Genomic DNA, 15,096 nt, shown 5'->3' on the forward strand with positions numbered 1-15,096 from the left:
GGTACTGGTTAACTCAGTACACCTGCAGGCCCTTAATACTTACTAGGTAGACATCTATCTCATCAAGCCACACCGCAAACTAGTGTAGAACACACGATGGACTGCTTTGCCACATGTATTATTTTATCATCAAATTAGTAGCTATTGTACTTAATGGCTTAAACTTAAAATGAGCAGTGTCAAAATAAGAGCATACATGATAAAAACAAGAAGGAAATAAAAACTTATTTTACCATTACATCACTCTTAAAATATCCTTATGTTCCTACATAATCAATAAAAAATAAATCACATATATAAAACTTTATGTACACAGTGATGCAATGAAAGAAACAAACCTTCTACCTACCACAGTCAGGATAGCAGGCTCAACTTTATTTATATAGCAACTTTATATATATATATATATATATATATATATATATATATATATATATATATATATATATATATATATATATATATATATATATAATGTGTGTGTGTCATAGTTAGTCCCTCCCAGCTTCTGTGTTCCATGGTTTCCCTGTCTTGTGTGTTTTGGTTCCATTCCTTAGTTTTGTTTTCTCCACCCCTTGCTTGCTTTTCCACACCCATCATTACTTTCAACTGTTCCTCGTTTCTAGTCTTATTAAGTTCATGTATTTAAATGAACAGCCGTTGGCTCCCCTGGAAACACTATAGAGGTAGTTTAGTGGAGTTGGCTAGGTCCCTGGCTGGTGCTGCTGTAGCCTATGTTCCAAGTACAGGCCATGAGCGCTGGACGGGTCTGCTCAAAGCCCATGAGGACTGTCTCAAGGGCTCCGCCTCTAGGATGGGCTCTCCCTGGGTGGCTGGTGACAGGCGGGACATAGTCAGTAGCAGCACGTTTGGACCCAGGGCAGACGTGCCCCTCTGCGGGGCCAAGGACACGCCTCCACTGCCTGCCCTAGACTGCCTGTGTCTATGCGCCTTTTGCGTATGTATATAGGCGCATCTACTTGTCGTTGTGTATACCCACGGGGCATGTGGGTGCGATATATTGTTTGTTCAGGCTGGGTCCCTCCGAGGATGCTTTCGCCATTGAACATCGTAGCTGCACCTCTGGACGCACTGCTTAACATTGTAGCTGTGCGTCTGTATGTATTTAAACCCCTGTTGGTGTGTGCCCCTTTGTTGGTCTTTGTTATGGTTTTGGTTCTGTTTTGTGATGCACATCCTGTTCCTGCTTGTTGTGTCAATGTTGGATGTTACTCACCCTGCATGTTCTACATGAGTGCCATTATGTTTACCATTCGTGTCTCGTCAATAAATCTGTCCACGCCAAGGGAGTCTGTCCGTCCTGCTCCTTACAAAAGGTCTTTAGAGAAATATTGGTCTATTTTTTCCTTCAGTCTTTGTGTCTTTTGATTACACACAGACACACACACACACACACACACACACACACACACACACACACACACACACACACAGAGAGACCCAGAGTTCAGTAATGCATAAGAATTTATTAAATATATTTTTATTTTAATTACAATTAAGATCTTGGAATTATCATTAAAAATAGATAAATAACAACCACTGAGAAAACAGATTCTAACATAAATAGATTTAACAAATGTTAACAGATATATGCACATAAATACATTTAAAATATATTAACAAATAAGTTTGATTTTTGGGGCATATTTAAAAAAAATGTGTCTTTTTTTCTTCAAAAGAGTCCATTCCGTGTTGTGTACTGGACACTGTAGGACCGTCTTCTGTTGTAACGCCTCCTTATAGCAGCACACCAACCACACAGTAAACACTGAGATATGCAGAGAGAAACATACACACACACAAATAGAAGGAGAGAGAAAATGACAGAACAACAGAAAAATAGTGGAGAGATTAAACAGAAGAAAACGTCATACCTTCTTGATAGGGTCTTATAGTTACTGTTTATTTGTGCTGATATTGATATTTAGCAAAATGCTCTGTTTTTAGCCAAATAGTAAATTGCACATAAATGACTTTAAAAGAGCTTTAATGGTACTTACACAGAGTAGAATCCAGCATGGTACAAGAATGATGACTATAGCACAGGGGATAATGATGCCCAGAACCCACCATGCTCCCACAGGTGCCAGACCACAGAGTTTAAGTATTTCAGCAAGAAATGCGCTTGGAAAGTTGATATCACCTGGCTTATACACATACTGTTCCTTAGCCACGATCACTGTAAAATTAACTCTGCAAGAATTTGACAAATCAGTTAGTTAATCTGAAACATTAAAGTATCCAGTTATTCTTCATTCTCTATAAACCTAAAATAGTAAATGTATCACTTACGTGATATTAGCTGGTGGAAAGGTAACATTTTGATTCTTGGTCAGTATTGTGTTCATCTGAAATTTAGTGTAAAGAATGATTGATTTTAAATGCTAAGCATTATTTTTATTTAAAAGTTGGTCAAATTTTAATTTCAGGACACGTAAAAAGAAAATAATTATGAGACCCAATGCCAGGGTAAGTCTGATGCAGATATGATGGCAGCAGGGAGGGAGGGAGGGAGACATGGGCATAATTGGAGTTCCTTAATTCTCCATAAAGAATGAAAAAAGCAAGCTCATCAAAGACCTGGCATAATGCAACAAAGAAAAGGAAAGCAACAAGGACTGGCAGTAAAGCTTGAGGCATGTGGATGCAGCAAAGGTAAGAAGTACAGCAGTATCTAGCAGTAGACACACTTAGGGGCAAGACATAATGCACAGCACTGGACAAGCATTCGTGCAGGCTCAAATCAGAACAAGGCATAGGTGCAAGTGGTCAGTAATCAGTATATTGGGAGCAGGGCACGTGCGTGTGTGTGTGTGTGTGTGTGTGACCGTGGGTGTGTCCCTGTAGTTTGGTGCCTTGCACACCATGACAATAGAAAATAAAAGTGAGTAATAAATGGTAATCAGAAAAGTAAATGCTAATTCCATTACCTAAATAGTAAGCAATATTTTTAAAGTTTTTTCCTAGAAAATAATTTTGGGACTCAATTCTAGGATAAATATAACCCAAAGCATAAACGTGGCTCACACTTACCAGGTTGTTGGTTGTTTGTTGAATTACATTATTTGTTTCACTGCTCAGCTCATTTTTTGTAACCATGGATACATTGCTGAGCATGAATCCAAAGTTGATGCTGAGCGAGGTATTGTCAATTTCTAAAAGACAGGTAGAGTCATTGCATGCTATCCAGACTTCTGATAATGCATTAGTTGTTTGAGGTCACTATTTGGGAAAGTGTATTCAGGAGGCCCTCCAATGCAGCACATAACATATTCAGGAACATTGACATTTTGTTAATTTTTTTCATTCACTACAGAGGAGACTCACTGTGCAATGTGGGAATTTGGATGCTCTTGGGGTCATTTAGGTTTTGGATTCTATTTTGTGTTGTTTTGACTCTTGGGTCCAGCAGATCATAAGCAGAGAGAAACTCATTCTCACTTGGCATGTGTGTGACATTCTTAAACACCACTTCAATATAAAACCATGCAGTCGCAATTCTGAAGCAGGAGAGAAAATAAGAAGTTATTACTGAGATAAACAGAATGAAAAGAGAACAATTTCTAATTCATTTTCTTCAGTACAACCAGTTATATTAATCTAAAAATTTGTCCACTTGTGTAGCAGCGTGTAATGTTAATGGAATGACAACACTTTAACCACTGCATGCAAGAACACACAGATGCACAATGCACAGCAATAATACTTTGGCATCAGTACACTCACAGAGTTGACTGAGCAGTTGACTGGATGGACTGGGCAGCTGTTGTTGTTGTAGCAGGAGTGGTCATGGATGCCAAACCACTAACTTGAAGTATTTGAGCAAGAAATCCACTTGGCGATTTGATATCTCCCCGCACATAGACATATTCTGTGTTAGCCACAATCACCGTAGCGTTACCCCTGGAAGAAACAAAGTGAATCATTGATGCATTCTGTTCCGCCTCCCCCCTCCCATCTACAGGATGATTCTGCATAAGGATTCAAATCAAATTGTGTGTCATTACTTACGAGAAGTTAACTTGAGGGAATACAAATGGAGTAGCATCTGGGTTGTTCATTATTTTGTTAAGCTGAGAATAGTAAATGTTAATGAGAATAACACATGTTAATTACATGACCTCAATTGTAAGCAATTTTTTTTTATTTTGAAAATGCGAAGATATTAATAAAGTACAATAAAGATCATAAAAGTATCTCACACTCACCAGGTTGTTGATTGATAGATTAATTAAATAATATGTTTCATTGCTCATTTCAATGTTTGTAGCCATGGACACATTACTGATCCTAAATACAAAACTGATGCTAAATGAAGTATTGTCCATTTCTAAAAGAGAAGTGGAGGCATTATAGAACATAATTAACAAATTCTGGGATGTCCAGACTTCTGATAATGCATTATTTGTTTGAGGTCATTATTGGCTAAAGTATATTTAGGATGCGCACAAAGAACCTACACATAACATATTCAGGGTCATTGACATTTTTGTTAAATTTACAACACAGGAGAGTAATCAGGTAAGAGACTCACTTTCGTAGGTAATGTTCTGTATGCTCACAGGGTCATTCAGCTTTTGGTTTCTGATATCTCGCTTTGTTCTGACACTTGGGTCCAGCTGAGCATAGGCAGCAAGAACCTGAGCCTTATTAGGTACAATCATGAGGTTCTTAAACATCACACGAATATAAATCAGTACTGTCACCTGCCTGAAGCTGGAAAGAAAAGAAGTCAAGATTATTGAAATTCATCGAGAATAAAATGTTACCAATTACTTATGTACAATGGTGTCTTGTTAATGGAATGAGGAGACCTTAAGCACACATGCAAGAATACAATACATTACAATATTACTTTAGCATCAGTACACTCACAGAGTTGGGGTTGTAGTATTCTGTAGAGCTATGTTGGTTATGGATGGTGTGATGGATGGTGTGGTTGTTCTCATTTCTTAAAAAAAAATTTATGTAAGATAAATGTTTAAATATTTGGGCATAAAAAAAAAACCAAGAACCACTTGTAAGTAAATGTTAAAACATATGATTTATTTGTAACTAAAACTTTGAAATTGTGATGTTACAACATACCAGAAGTCAACATTAGATTGCTTGTGGATGTTGAAAGAACTGCTGTATTTGATGCTGCATGAAAGTAACAGTTAGTGACAGGTAAAGTTAAAAAATACAAACTCTTCTGAAACTAGCTGTGATAAGATACTGAAAATATATTTTTCTCTAACATACCACTTTGTCTTTCGAGCTCATTTAGGTAGGTGACTGGTCTTCTGGTATCTCCATCTTGGAACTGGTACATCATGTTCCCTTCAATCAAATTTGAAAAGCTCCTACCAAAATAATTTAGAAACTATTTACTTTATGAACACTACTAAATGTAAATTTGAAAAGAATACAGATGTAACCTTACATGAATTTAGTACTCAGGGGTTCAATTGGTACTGAATCGGGATCATTTATAAGTGAGTTTAGCTGGAGAGAAAAGCACATTTTTTAGTGTTTACATTTTTGGATAAGTAATTTCACACGTCATGTTTTTAAAAGATTTTAAAAGATGCAAAACTTTACCATTAAAAAGTAATTGGATTAATTTCAAGTGTACCTGTTGTGTACATACTGAAATTGATTGTCTGTTGTGATTGTAAGTTTTAAACATGATTTATGTAAGCAGCATTTTGCAGTTTAAAACGATCAGAATAGATTTTATTTTATGTGATTGTTTTTAAATTTTGGAACTTTGAAATTTACATGTTAAGGTCTATAAACCTGCAGAATATTAAAATGGGAGAAATCTGTCCTTTTAGGCAGACTGTAAGGTACACTCACTGCTTTGTTGATGTAGCTCTGCACTTGGCTATAAGTGGAGTTCCTGAGGACGGGGCTGTTTGGCATGCTGATGTTACTAAGACTAAATATGAAGATGACGGCATAGGAGGTAATTGAAATTTCTGTGGAACAAAACAATTGTCTATAGATTTCATTGGGAAATAAGCAGTTAGTGTATAGTTACAGAAGTATTGTACAATTAGGAAAACTTACTCTCATAGGTAACATTTAGCACTTTGACAGAATCAGTGATATTTGTGAATCGTGAGCTGAGCAGATTTCTTGTAACATTGAGGACCAAACTCTCACTAGGGAAAGGAGAGGAGGAGTTGAAGACGAGCCTGGTGGTGACCACAGCTGAACCAGATCTAGAGGGAAACAAAACAATTTTTCAAAGTAAATTCACAATGAACACATCTCTAATCAATAACTTTGAATACCATGACTGAAACATACATTATAGAGGGTCTTGTTTCAGAAGTCACCACCAGACTGCTTGTAGATGTTGGAGGAACTGTTGTAGATGAGGCTGCAAAAAAATAAGTCATTAAGACAGAAATTTTAAAATCATGCATTAATTGTTTAGAAATTAGCTGACACCACATAAATGTTCTATAACATACCACTCAGTGTTTTGAGCTCATTGAGAAAGCTGACAGGTATTTTGGTATCTCCATCTTGGAAGTGGTACTCCATGTTACCTTTAATGACATTTTCTAAACTCCTATAAAAAAAAAAAAAAGCAAAACTTTTACAGTACAAGTTTTGTCCTAATTATGATGAGAAACAAATGTCAGAAAATAAAATAATAAACTTACGTGAAGCCAGAGCTCTGAGGTTCAATTGGTTGTGCATCAGGTTCATTCAGAAGTGTGTTTAGCTGGAGACAAACATGAACTGTCAATTCTAAAGATACTACAGATGACATCTCAGTGTATACATTGGGTTTGACATCACATTTCGGATTACAAGATAAAACTGGAATAATTTTTAACTCATTTTAATGTATTAAAAACATATTAAATGCAAGTTTTTTCTAAGACAAAATTAACTTCCTTTCAAAATTAAAGGTTATAATGTTTCATACAATGTGTATCTGTCCACCACATGTTCGAATTTGTAGAGATGTCACAAACATTCATTATACATAATAAAATATTCTTATCAGAGGAATCTTTTTAGTAAGAGAGATATTTATATATCCTTACCACTTTGTTAATGGTATTCTGCACCTGGCTGTATGTGTTGTTAACAAGAGTTTTATTGTCTGGAATGCTGATATTGGTTAGAGTGAATGTGAAGATGACTGCATAGGATGTGTCTGTAATTTCTGTGAAGTGAGGAAAATGCATTAATATCAATGATCAAGACAGAGAATTCATGGAGGTGGGATGGCGTAATGGATTGCTGTAGCAAGACTGTGGAACTGAAAAGGAAACATACTCTCATAGGTAACATTGAGCACTTTGACAGAATCCGTGATATTTGTGAATCGTGAGCTGAGCAGATTTCTTGTCGCGTTGAGGACCAAACTCTCACTGGGGACAGGAGAGGAGGAGTTGAAGACGAGCCTGGTGGTGACCACAGCTGAACCAGATCTAGAGGGAAACAAAACAATTTTTCAAAGTAAATTCACAATGAACACATCTCTAATAAATAACTTTGAATACCATGACTGAAACATACATTATAGAGGGTGTTGTTTCAGAAGTCACCACCAGACTGCTTGTAGATGTTGGAGGAACTGTTGTAGATGAGGCTGCAAAAAAATAAGTCATTAAGACAGAAATTTTAAAATCATGCATTAATTGTTTAGAAATTAGCTGACGCCACATAAATGTTCTATAACATACCACTCAGTGTTTTGAGCTCATTGAGGAAGCTGACAGGTATTTTGGTATCTCCATCTTGGAAGTGGTACTCCATGTTACCTTTAATGAAATTTGCTAAACTCCTATAAAAAAATAAATAAATAAATAAATAAATAAATAAAAAGCAAAACTTTTACTGTACAAGTTTTGTCCTATTTATGATGAGAAACAAATGTCAGAAAATAAAATAATAAACTTACGTGAAGCCAGAGCTCTGAGGTTCAATTGGTTGTGCATCAGGTTCATTCAGAAGTGTGTTTAGCTGGAGACAAACACAAACTGTCAATTCTAAAGATACTACAGATGACATCTCAGTGTATACATTGGGTTTCACATCACATTTTGGATTACAAGATAAAACTGGAATAATCTTCAACTCATGTTAATGTACTAAAAACATATTAAATGCAAGTTTTTTCTAGACAAAATGACTTTCCTTTCAAAAATAAAGGTTATAATGTTTCATACAATGTGTATCTGTCCACCACATGTTCGAATTTGTAGAGATGTCACAAACATTCATTATACATAATAAAAGATTCCTCTGATAAGAATATTTTTAGTAAGAGAGATATTTATATATCCTTACCACTTTGTTAATGGTATTCTGCACCTGGCTGTATGTGTTGTTAACAAGAGTTTTATTGTCTGGCATGCTGATATTGGTTAGCTTGAATGTGAAGATGACTGCATAGGATGTGTCTGTAATTTCTGTGAAGTGAGGAAAATGCATTAATATCAATGATCAAGACAGAGAATTCATGGAGGTGGGATGGCGTAATGGATTGCTGTAGCAAGACTGTGGAACTGAAAAGGAAACATACTCTCATAGGTCACATTGAACACGTTGACAGAATCTGTGATATTTGTGAATCGTGAGCTGAGCAGATTTCTTGTAGCATTGAGGACCAAACTCTCACTGGGGACAGGAGAGGAGGAGTTGAAGACGAGCCTGGTGGTGACCACAGCTGAACCAGATCTAGAGGGAAACAAAACAATTTTTCAAAGTAAATTCACAATGAACACATCTCTAATCAATAACTTTGAATACCATGACTGAAACATACATTATAGAGGGTGTTGTTTCAGAAGTAGCCACCAGACTGCTTGTAGATGTTGGAGGAACTGTTGTAGATGAGACTGCAAAAAAATAAGTCATTAAGTCAGAAATTTTAAAATCATGCATTAATTGTTTAGAAATTAGCTGTGACACCACACAAATGTTCTATAACATACCACTCAGTGTTTTGAGCTCATTGAGGAAGCTGACAGGTATTTTGGTATCTCCATCTTGGAAGTGGTACTCCATGTTACCTTTAATGAAATTTGCTAAACTCCTATAAAAATAAAAATTAAAAAAAAAAAGCAAAACTTTTACTGTACAAGTTTTGTCCTAATTATGATGAGAAACAAATGTCAGAAAATAAAATAATAAACTTACGTGAAGCCAGAGCTCTGAGGTTCAATTGGTTGTGCATCAGGTTCATTCAGAAGTGTGTTTAGCTGGAGACAAACATGAACTGTCAATTCTAAAGATACTACAGATGACATCTCAGTGTATACATTGGGTTTGACATCACATTTCGGATTACAAGATAAAACTGGAATAATTTTTAACTCATTTTAATGTATTAAAAACATATTAAATGCAAGTTTTTTCTAAGACAAAATTAACTTCCTTTCAAAATTAAAGGTTATAATGTTTCATACAATGTGTATCTGTCCACCACATGTTCGAATTTGTAGAGATGTCACAAACATTCATTATACATAATAAAATATTCTTATCAGAGGAATATTTTTAGTAAGAGAGATATTTATATATCCTTACCACTTTGTTAATGGTATTCTGCACCTGGCTGTATGTGTTGTTAACAAGAGTTTTATTGTCTGGAATGCTGATATTGGTTAGAGTGAATGTGAAGATGACTGCATAGGATGTGTCTGTAATTTCTGTGAAGTGAGGAAAATGCATTAATATCAATGATCAAGACAGAGAATTCATGGAGGTGGGATGGCGTAATGGATTGCTGTAGCAAGACTGTGGAACTGAAAAGGAAACATACTCTCATAGGTAACATTGAGCACTTTGACAGAATCCGTGATATTTGTGAATCGTGAGCTGAGCAGATTTCTTGTCGCATTGAGGACCAAACTCTCACTGGGGACAGGAGAGGAGGAGTTGAAGACGAGCCTGGTGGTGACCACAGCTGAACCAGATCTAGAGGGAAACAAAACAATTTTTCAAAGTAAATTCACAATGAACACATCTCTAATAAATAACTTTGAATACCATGACTGAAACATACATTATAGAGGGTGTTGTTTCAGAAGTCACCACCAGACTGCTTGTAGATGTTGGAGGAACTGTTGTAGATGAGGCTGCAAAAAAATAAGTCATTAAGACAGAAATTTTAAAATCATGCATTAATTGTTTAGAAATTAGCTGACGCCACATAAATGTTCTATAACATACCACTCAGTGTTTTGAGCTCATTGAGGAAGCTGACAGGTATTTTGGTATCTCCATCTTGGAAGTGGTACTCCATGTTACCTTTAATGAAATTTGCTAAACTCCTATAAAAAAATAAATAAATAAATAAATAAATAAAAAGCAAAACTTTTACTGTACAAGTTTTGTCCTATTTATGATGAGAAACAAATGTCAGAAAATAAAATAATAAACTTACGTGAAGCCAGAGCTCTGAGGTTCAATTGGTTGTGCATCAGGTTCATTCAGAAGTGTGTTTAGCTGGAGACAAACACAAACTGTCAATTCTAAAGATACTACAGATGACATCTCAGTGTATACATTGGGTTTCACATCACATTTCGGATTACAAGATAAAACTGGAATAATCTTCAACTCATGTTAATGTACTAAAAACATATTAAATGCAAGTTTTTTCTAGACAAAATGACTTTCCTTTCAAAAATAAAGGTTATAATGTTTCATACAATGTGTATCTGTCCACCACATGTTCGAATTTGTAGAGATGTCACAAACATTCATTATACATAATAAAATATTCTTATCAGAGGAATCTTTTTAGTAAGAGAGATATTTATATATCCTTACCACTTTGTTAATGGTATTCTGCACCTGGCTGTATGTGTTGTTAACAAGAGTTTTATTGTCTGGCATGCTGATATTGGTTAGAGTGAATGTGAAGATGACTGCATAGGATGTGTCTGTAATTTCTGTGAAGTGAGGAAAATGCATTAATATCAATGATCAAGACAGAGAATTCATGGAGGTGGGATGGCGTAATGGATTGCTGTAGCAAGACTGTGGAACTGAAAAGGAAACATACTCTCATAGGTAACATTGAGCACTTTGACAGAATCCGTGATATTTGTGAATCGTGAGCTGAGCAGATTTCTTGTAGCATGGAGGACCAAACTCTCACTGGGGACAGGAGAGGAGGAGTTGAAGATGAGCCTGGTGGTGACCACAGCTGAACCAGATCTAGAGGGAAACAAAACAATTTTTCAAAGTAAATTCACAATGAACACATCTCTAATAAATAACTTTGAATACCATGACTGAAACATACATTATAGAGGGTGTTGTTTCAGAAGTGACCAGCAGACTGCTTGTAGATGTTGGAGGAACTGTTGTAGATGAGACTGCAAAAAAATAAGTCAGTAAGACAGAAATTTTAAAATCATGCATTAATTGTTTAGAAATTAGCTGACACCACATAAATGTTCTATAACATACCACTCAGTGTTTTGAGCTCATTGAGGAAGCTGACAGGTATTTTGGTATCTCCATCTTGGAAGTGGTACTCCATGTTACCTTTAATGAAATTTGCTAAACTCCTATAAAAAAAAAAAGCAAAAAAAAAAAGCAAAACTTTTACTGTACAAGTTTTGTCCTATTTATGATGAGAAACAAATGTCAAAAAATAAAATAATAAACTTACGTGAAGCCAGAGCTCTGAGGTTCAATTGGTTGTGCATCAGGTTCATTCAGAAGTGTGTTTAGCTGGAGACAAACACAAACTGTCAATTCTAAAGATACTACAGATGACATCTCAGTGTATACATTGGGTTTCACATCACATTTCGGATTGCAAGATAAAACTGGAATAATCTTCAACTCATGTTAATGTACTAAAAACATATTAAATGCAAGTTTTTTTCTAGACAAAATGACTTTCCTTTCAAAAATAAAGGTTATAATGTTTCATACAATGTGTATCTGTCCACCACATGTTCGAATTTGTAGAGATGTCACAAACATTCATTATACATAATAAAATATTCTTATCAGAGGAATCTTTTTAGTAAGAGAGATATTTATATATCCTTACCACTTTGTTAATGGTATTCTGCACCTGGCTGTATGTGTTGTTAACAAGAGTTTTATTGTCTGGCATGCTGATATTGGTTAGGGTGAATGTGAAGATGACTGCATAGGATGTGTCTGTAATTTCTGTGAAGTGAGGAAAATGCATTAATATCAATGATCAAGACAGAGAATTCATGGAGGTGGGATGGCGTAATGGATTGCTGTAGCAAGACTGTGGAACTGAAAAGGAAACATACTCTCATAGGTAACATTGAGCACTTTGACAGAATCCGTGATATTTGTGAATCGTGAGCTGAGCAGATTTCTTGTAGCATGGAGGACCAAACTCTCACTGGGGACAGGAGAGGAGGAGTTGAAGATGAGCCTGGTGGTGACCACAGCTGAACCAGATCTAGAGGGAAACAAAACAATTTTTCAAAGTAAATTCACAATGAACACATCTCTAATAAATAACTTTGAATACCATGACTGAAACATACATTATAGAGGGTGTTGTTTCAGAAGTCACCACCAGACTGCTTGTAGATGTTGGAGGAACTGTTGTAGATGAGGCTGCAAAAAAATAAGTCATTAAGACAGAAATTTTAAAATCATGCATTAATTGTTTAGAAATTAGCTGACGCCACATAAATGTTCTATAACATACCACTCAGTGTTTTGAGCTCATTGAGGAAGCTGACAGGTATTTTGGTATCTCCATCTTGGAAGTGGTACTCCATGTTACCTTTAATGAAATTTGCTAAACTCCTATAAAAAAATAAATAAATAAATAAATAAATAAAAAGCAAAACTTTTACTGTACAAGTTTTGTCCTATTTATGATGAGAAACAAATGTCAGAAAATAAAATAATAAACTTACGTGAAGCCAGAGCTCTGAGGTTCAATTGGTTGTGCATCAGGTTCATTCAGAAGTGTGTTTAGCTGGAGACAAACACAAACTGTCAATTCTAAAGATACTACAGATGACATCTCAGTGTATACATTGGGTTTCACATCACATTTCGGATTACAAGATAAAACTGGAATAATCTTCAACTCATGTTAATGTACTAAAAACATATTAAATGCAAGTTTTTTCTAGACAAAATGACTTTCCTTTCAAAAATAAAGGTTATAATGTTTCATACAATGTGTATCTGTCCACCACATGTTCGAATTTGTAGAGATGTCACAAACATTCATTATACATAATAAAAGATTCCTCTGATAAGAATATTTTTAGTAAGAGAGATATTTATATATCCTTACCACTTTGTTAATGGTATTCTGCACCTGGCTGTATGTGTTGTTAACAAGAGTTTTATTGTCTGGCATGCTGATATTGGTTAGCTTGAATGTGAAGATGACTGCATAGGATGTGTCTGTAATTTCTGTGAAGTGAGGAAAATGCATTAATATCAATGATCAAGACAGAGAATTCATGGAGGTGGGATGGCGTAATGGATTGCTGTAGCAAGACTGTGGAACTGAAAAGGAAACATACTCTCATAGGTCACATTGAACACGTTGACAGAATCTGTGATATTTGTGAATCGTGAGCTGAGCAGATTTCTTGTAGCATTGAGGACCAAACTCTCACTGGGGACAGGAGAGGAGGAGTTGAAGACGAGCCTGGTGGTGACCACAGCTGAACCAGATCTAGAGGGAAACAAAACAATTTTTCAAAGTAAATTCACAATGAACACATCTCTAATCAATAACTTTGAATACCATGACTGAAACATACATTATAGAGGGTGTTGTTTCAGAAGTAGCCACCAGACTGCTTGTAGATGTTGGAGGAACTGTTGTAGATGAGACTGCAAAAAAATAAGTCATTAAGTCAGAAATTTTAAAATCATGCATTAATTGTTTAGAAATTAGCTGTGACACCACACAAATGTTCTATAACATACCACTCAGTGTTTTGAGCTCATTGAGGAAGCTGACAGGTATTTTGGTATCTCCATCTTGGAAGTGGTACTCCATGTTACCTTTAATGAAATTTGCTAAACTCCTATAAAAATAAAAATTAAAAAAAAAAAGCAAAACTTTTACTGTACAAGTTTTGTCCTAATTATGATGAGAAACAAATGTCAGAAAATAAAATAATAAACTTACGTGAAGCCAGAGCTCTGAGGTTCAATTGGTTGTGCATCAGGTTCATTCAGAAGTGTGTTTAGCTGGAGACAAACATGAACTGTCAATTCTAAAGATACTACAGATGACATCTCAGTGTATACATTGGGTTTGACATCACATTTCGGATTACAAGATAAAACTGGAATAATTTTTAACTAATTTTAATGTATTAAAAACATATTAAATGCAAGTTTTTTCTAAGACAAAATTAACTTCCTTTCAAAATTAAAGGTTATAATGTTTCATACAATGTGTATCTGTCCACCACATGTTCGAATTTGTAGAGATGTCACAAACATTCATTATACATAATAAAATATTCTTATCAGAGGAATCTTTTTAGTAAGAGAGATATTTATATATCCTTACCACTTTGTTAATGGTATTCTGCACCTGGCTGTATGTGTTGTTAACAAGAGTTTTATTGTCTGGCATGCTGATATTGGTTAGAGTGAATGTGAAGATGACTGCATAGGATGTGTCTGTAATTTCTGTGAAGTGAGGAAAATGCATTAATATCAATGATCAAGACAGAGAATTCATGGAGGTGGGATGGCGTAATGGATTGCTGTAGCAAGACTGTGGAACTGAAAAGGAAACATACTCTCATAGGTAACATTGAGCACTTTGACAGAATCCGTGATATTTGTGAATCGTGAGCTGAGCAGATTTCTTGTAGCATGGAGGACCAAACTCTCACTGGGGACAGGAGAGGAGGAGTTGAAGATGAGCCTGGTGGTGACCACAGCTGAACCAGATCTAGAGGGAAACAAAACAATTTTTCAAAGTAAATTCACAATGAACACATCTCTAATAAATAACTTTGAATACCATGACTGAAACATACATTATAGAGGGTGTTGTTTCAGAAGTGACCAGCAGACTGCTTGTAGATGTTGGAGGAACTGTTGTAGATGAGACTG

The 15,096-nt window shown here is 35.5% G+C and overlaps 2 protein-coding genes across 3 annotated transcripts in view; one reads left to right on the top strand and one right to left on the bottom strand.

Moving 5' to 3' along the window:
• LOC145660169 (uncharacterized) overlaps positions 1-15,096 on the top strand; it is a 283,557-nt gene that overhangs the window by 17,291 nt on the left and 251,170 nt on the right. The window lies entirely within an intron of this gene.
• LOC145660166 (uncharacterized) lies at positions 1,040-6,266 on the bottom strand. The gene is made up of 15 exons (XM_081724286.1): positions 6,076-6,266; positions 5,863-5,984; positions 5,447-5,508; positions 5,266-5,366; positions 5,110-5,163; positions 4,897-4,972; positions 4,556-4,737; positions 4,230-4,351; positions 4,033-4,094; positions 3,748-3,924; positions 3,349-3,521; positions 3,055-3,176; positions 2,314-2,369; positions 2,022-2,214; positions 1,040-1,789 (listed from the first exon to the last, which is right to left on the bottom strand). The coding sequence occupies exons 2-15, from the start codon at positions 5,926-5,928 to the stop codon at positions 1,694-1,696; spliced, it is 1,542 nt and encodes a 513-aa protein (XP_081580412.1). The 5' UTR covers positions 5,929-5,984; positions 6,076-6,266; the 3' UTR covers positions 1,040-1,693.

The sequence above is a fragment of the Electrophorus electricus genome, chromosome 12 (genome assembly GCF_041902795.1).
Source record: "Electrophorus electricus isolate QZ-2024a chromosome 12, ASM4190279v1, whole genome shotgun sequence".
In the NCBI taxonomy this organism is placed as follows: domain Eukaryota; kingdom Metazoa; phylum Chordata; class Actinopteri; order Gymnotiformes; family Gymnotidae; genus Electrophorus; species Electrophorus electricus.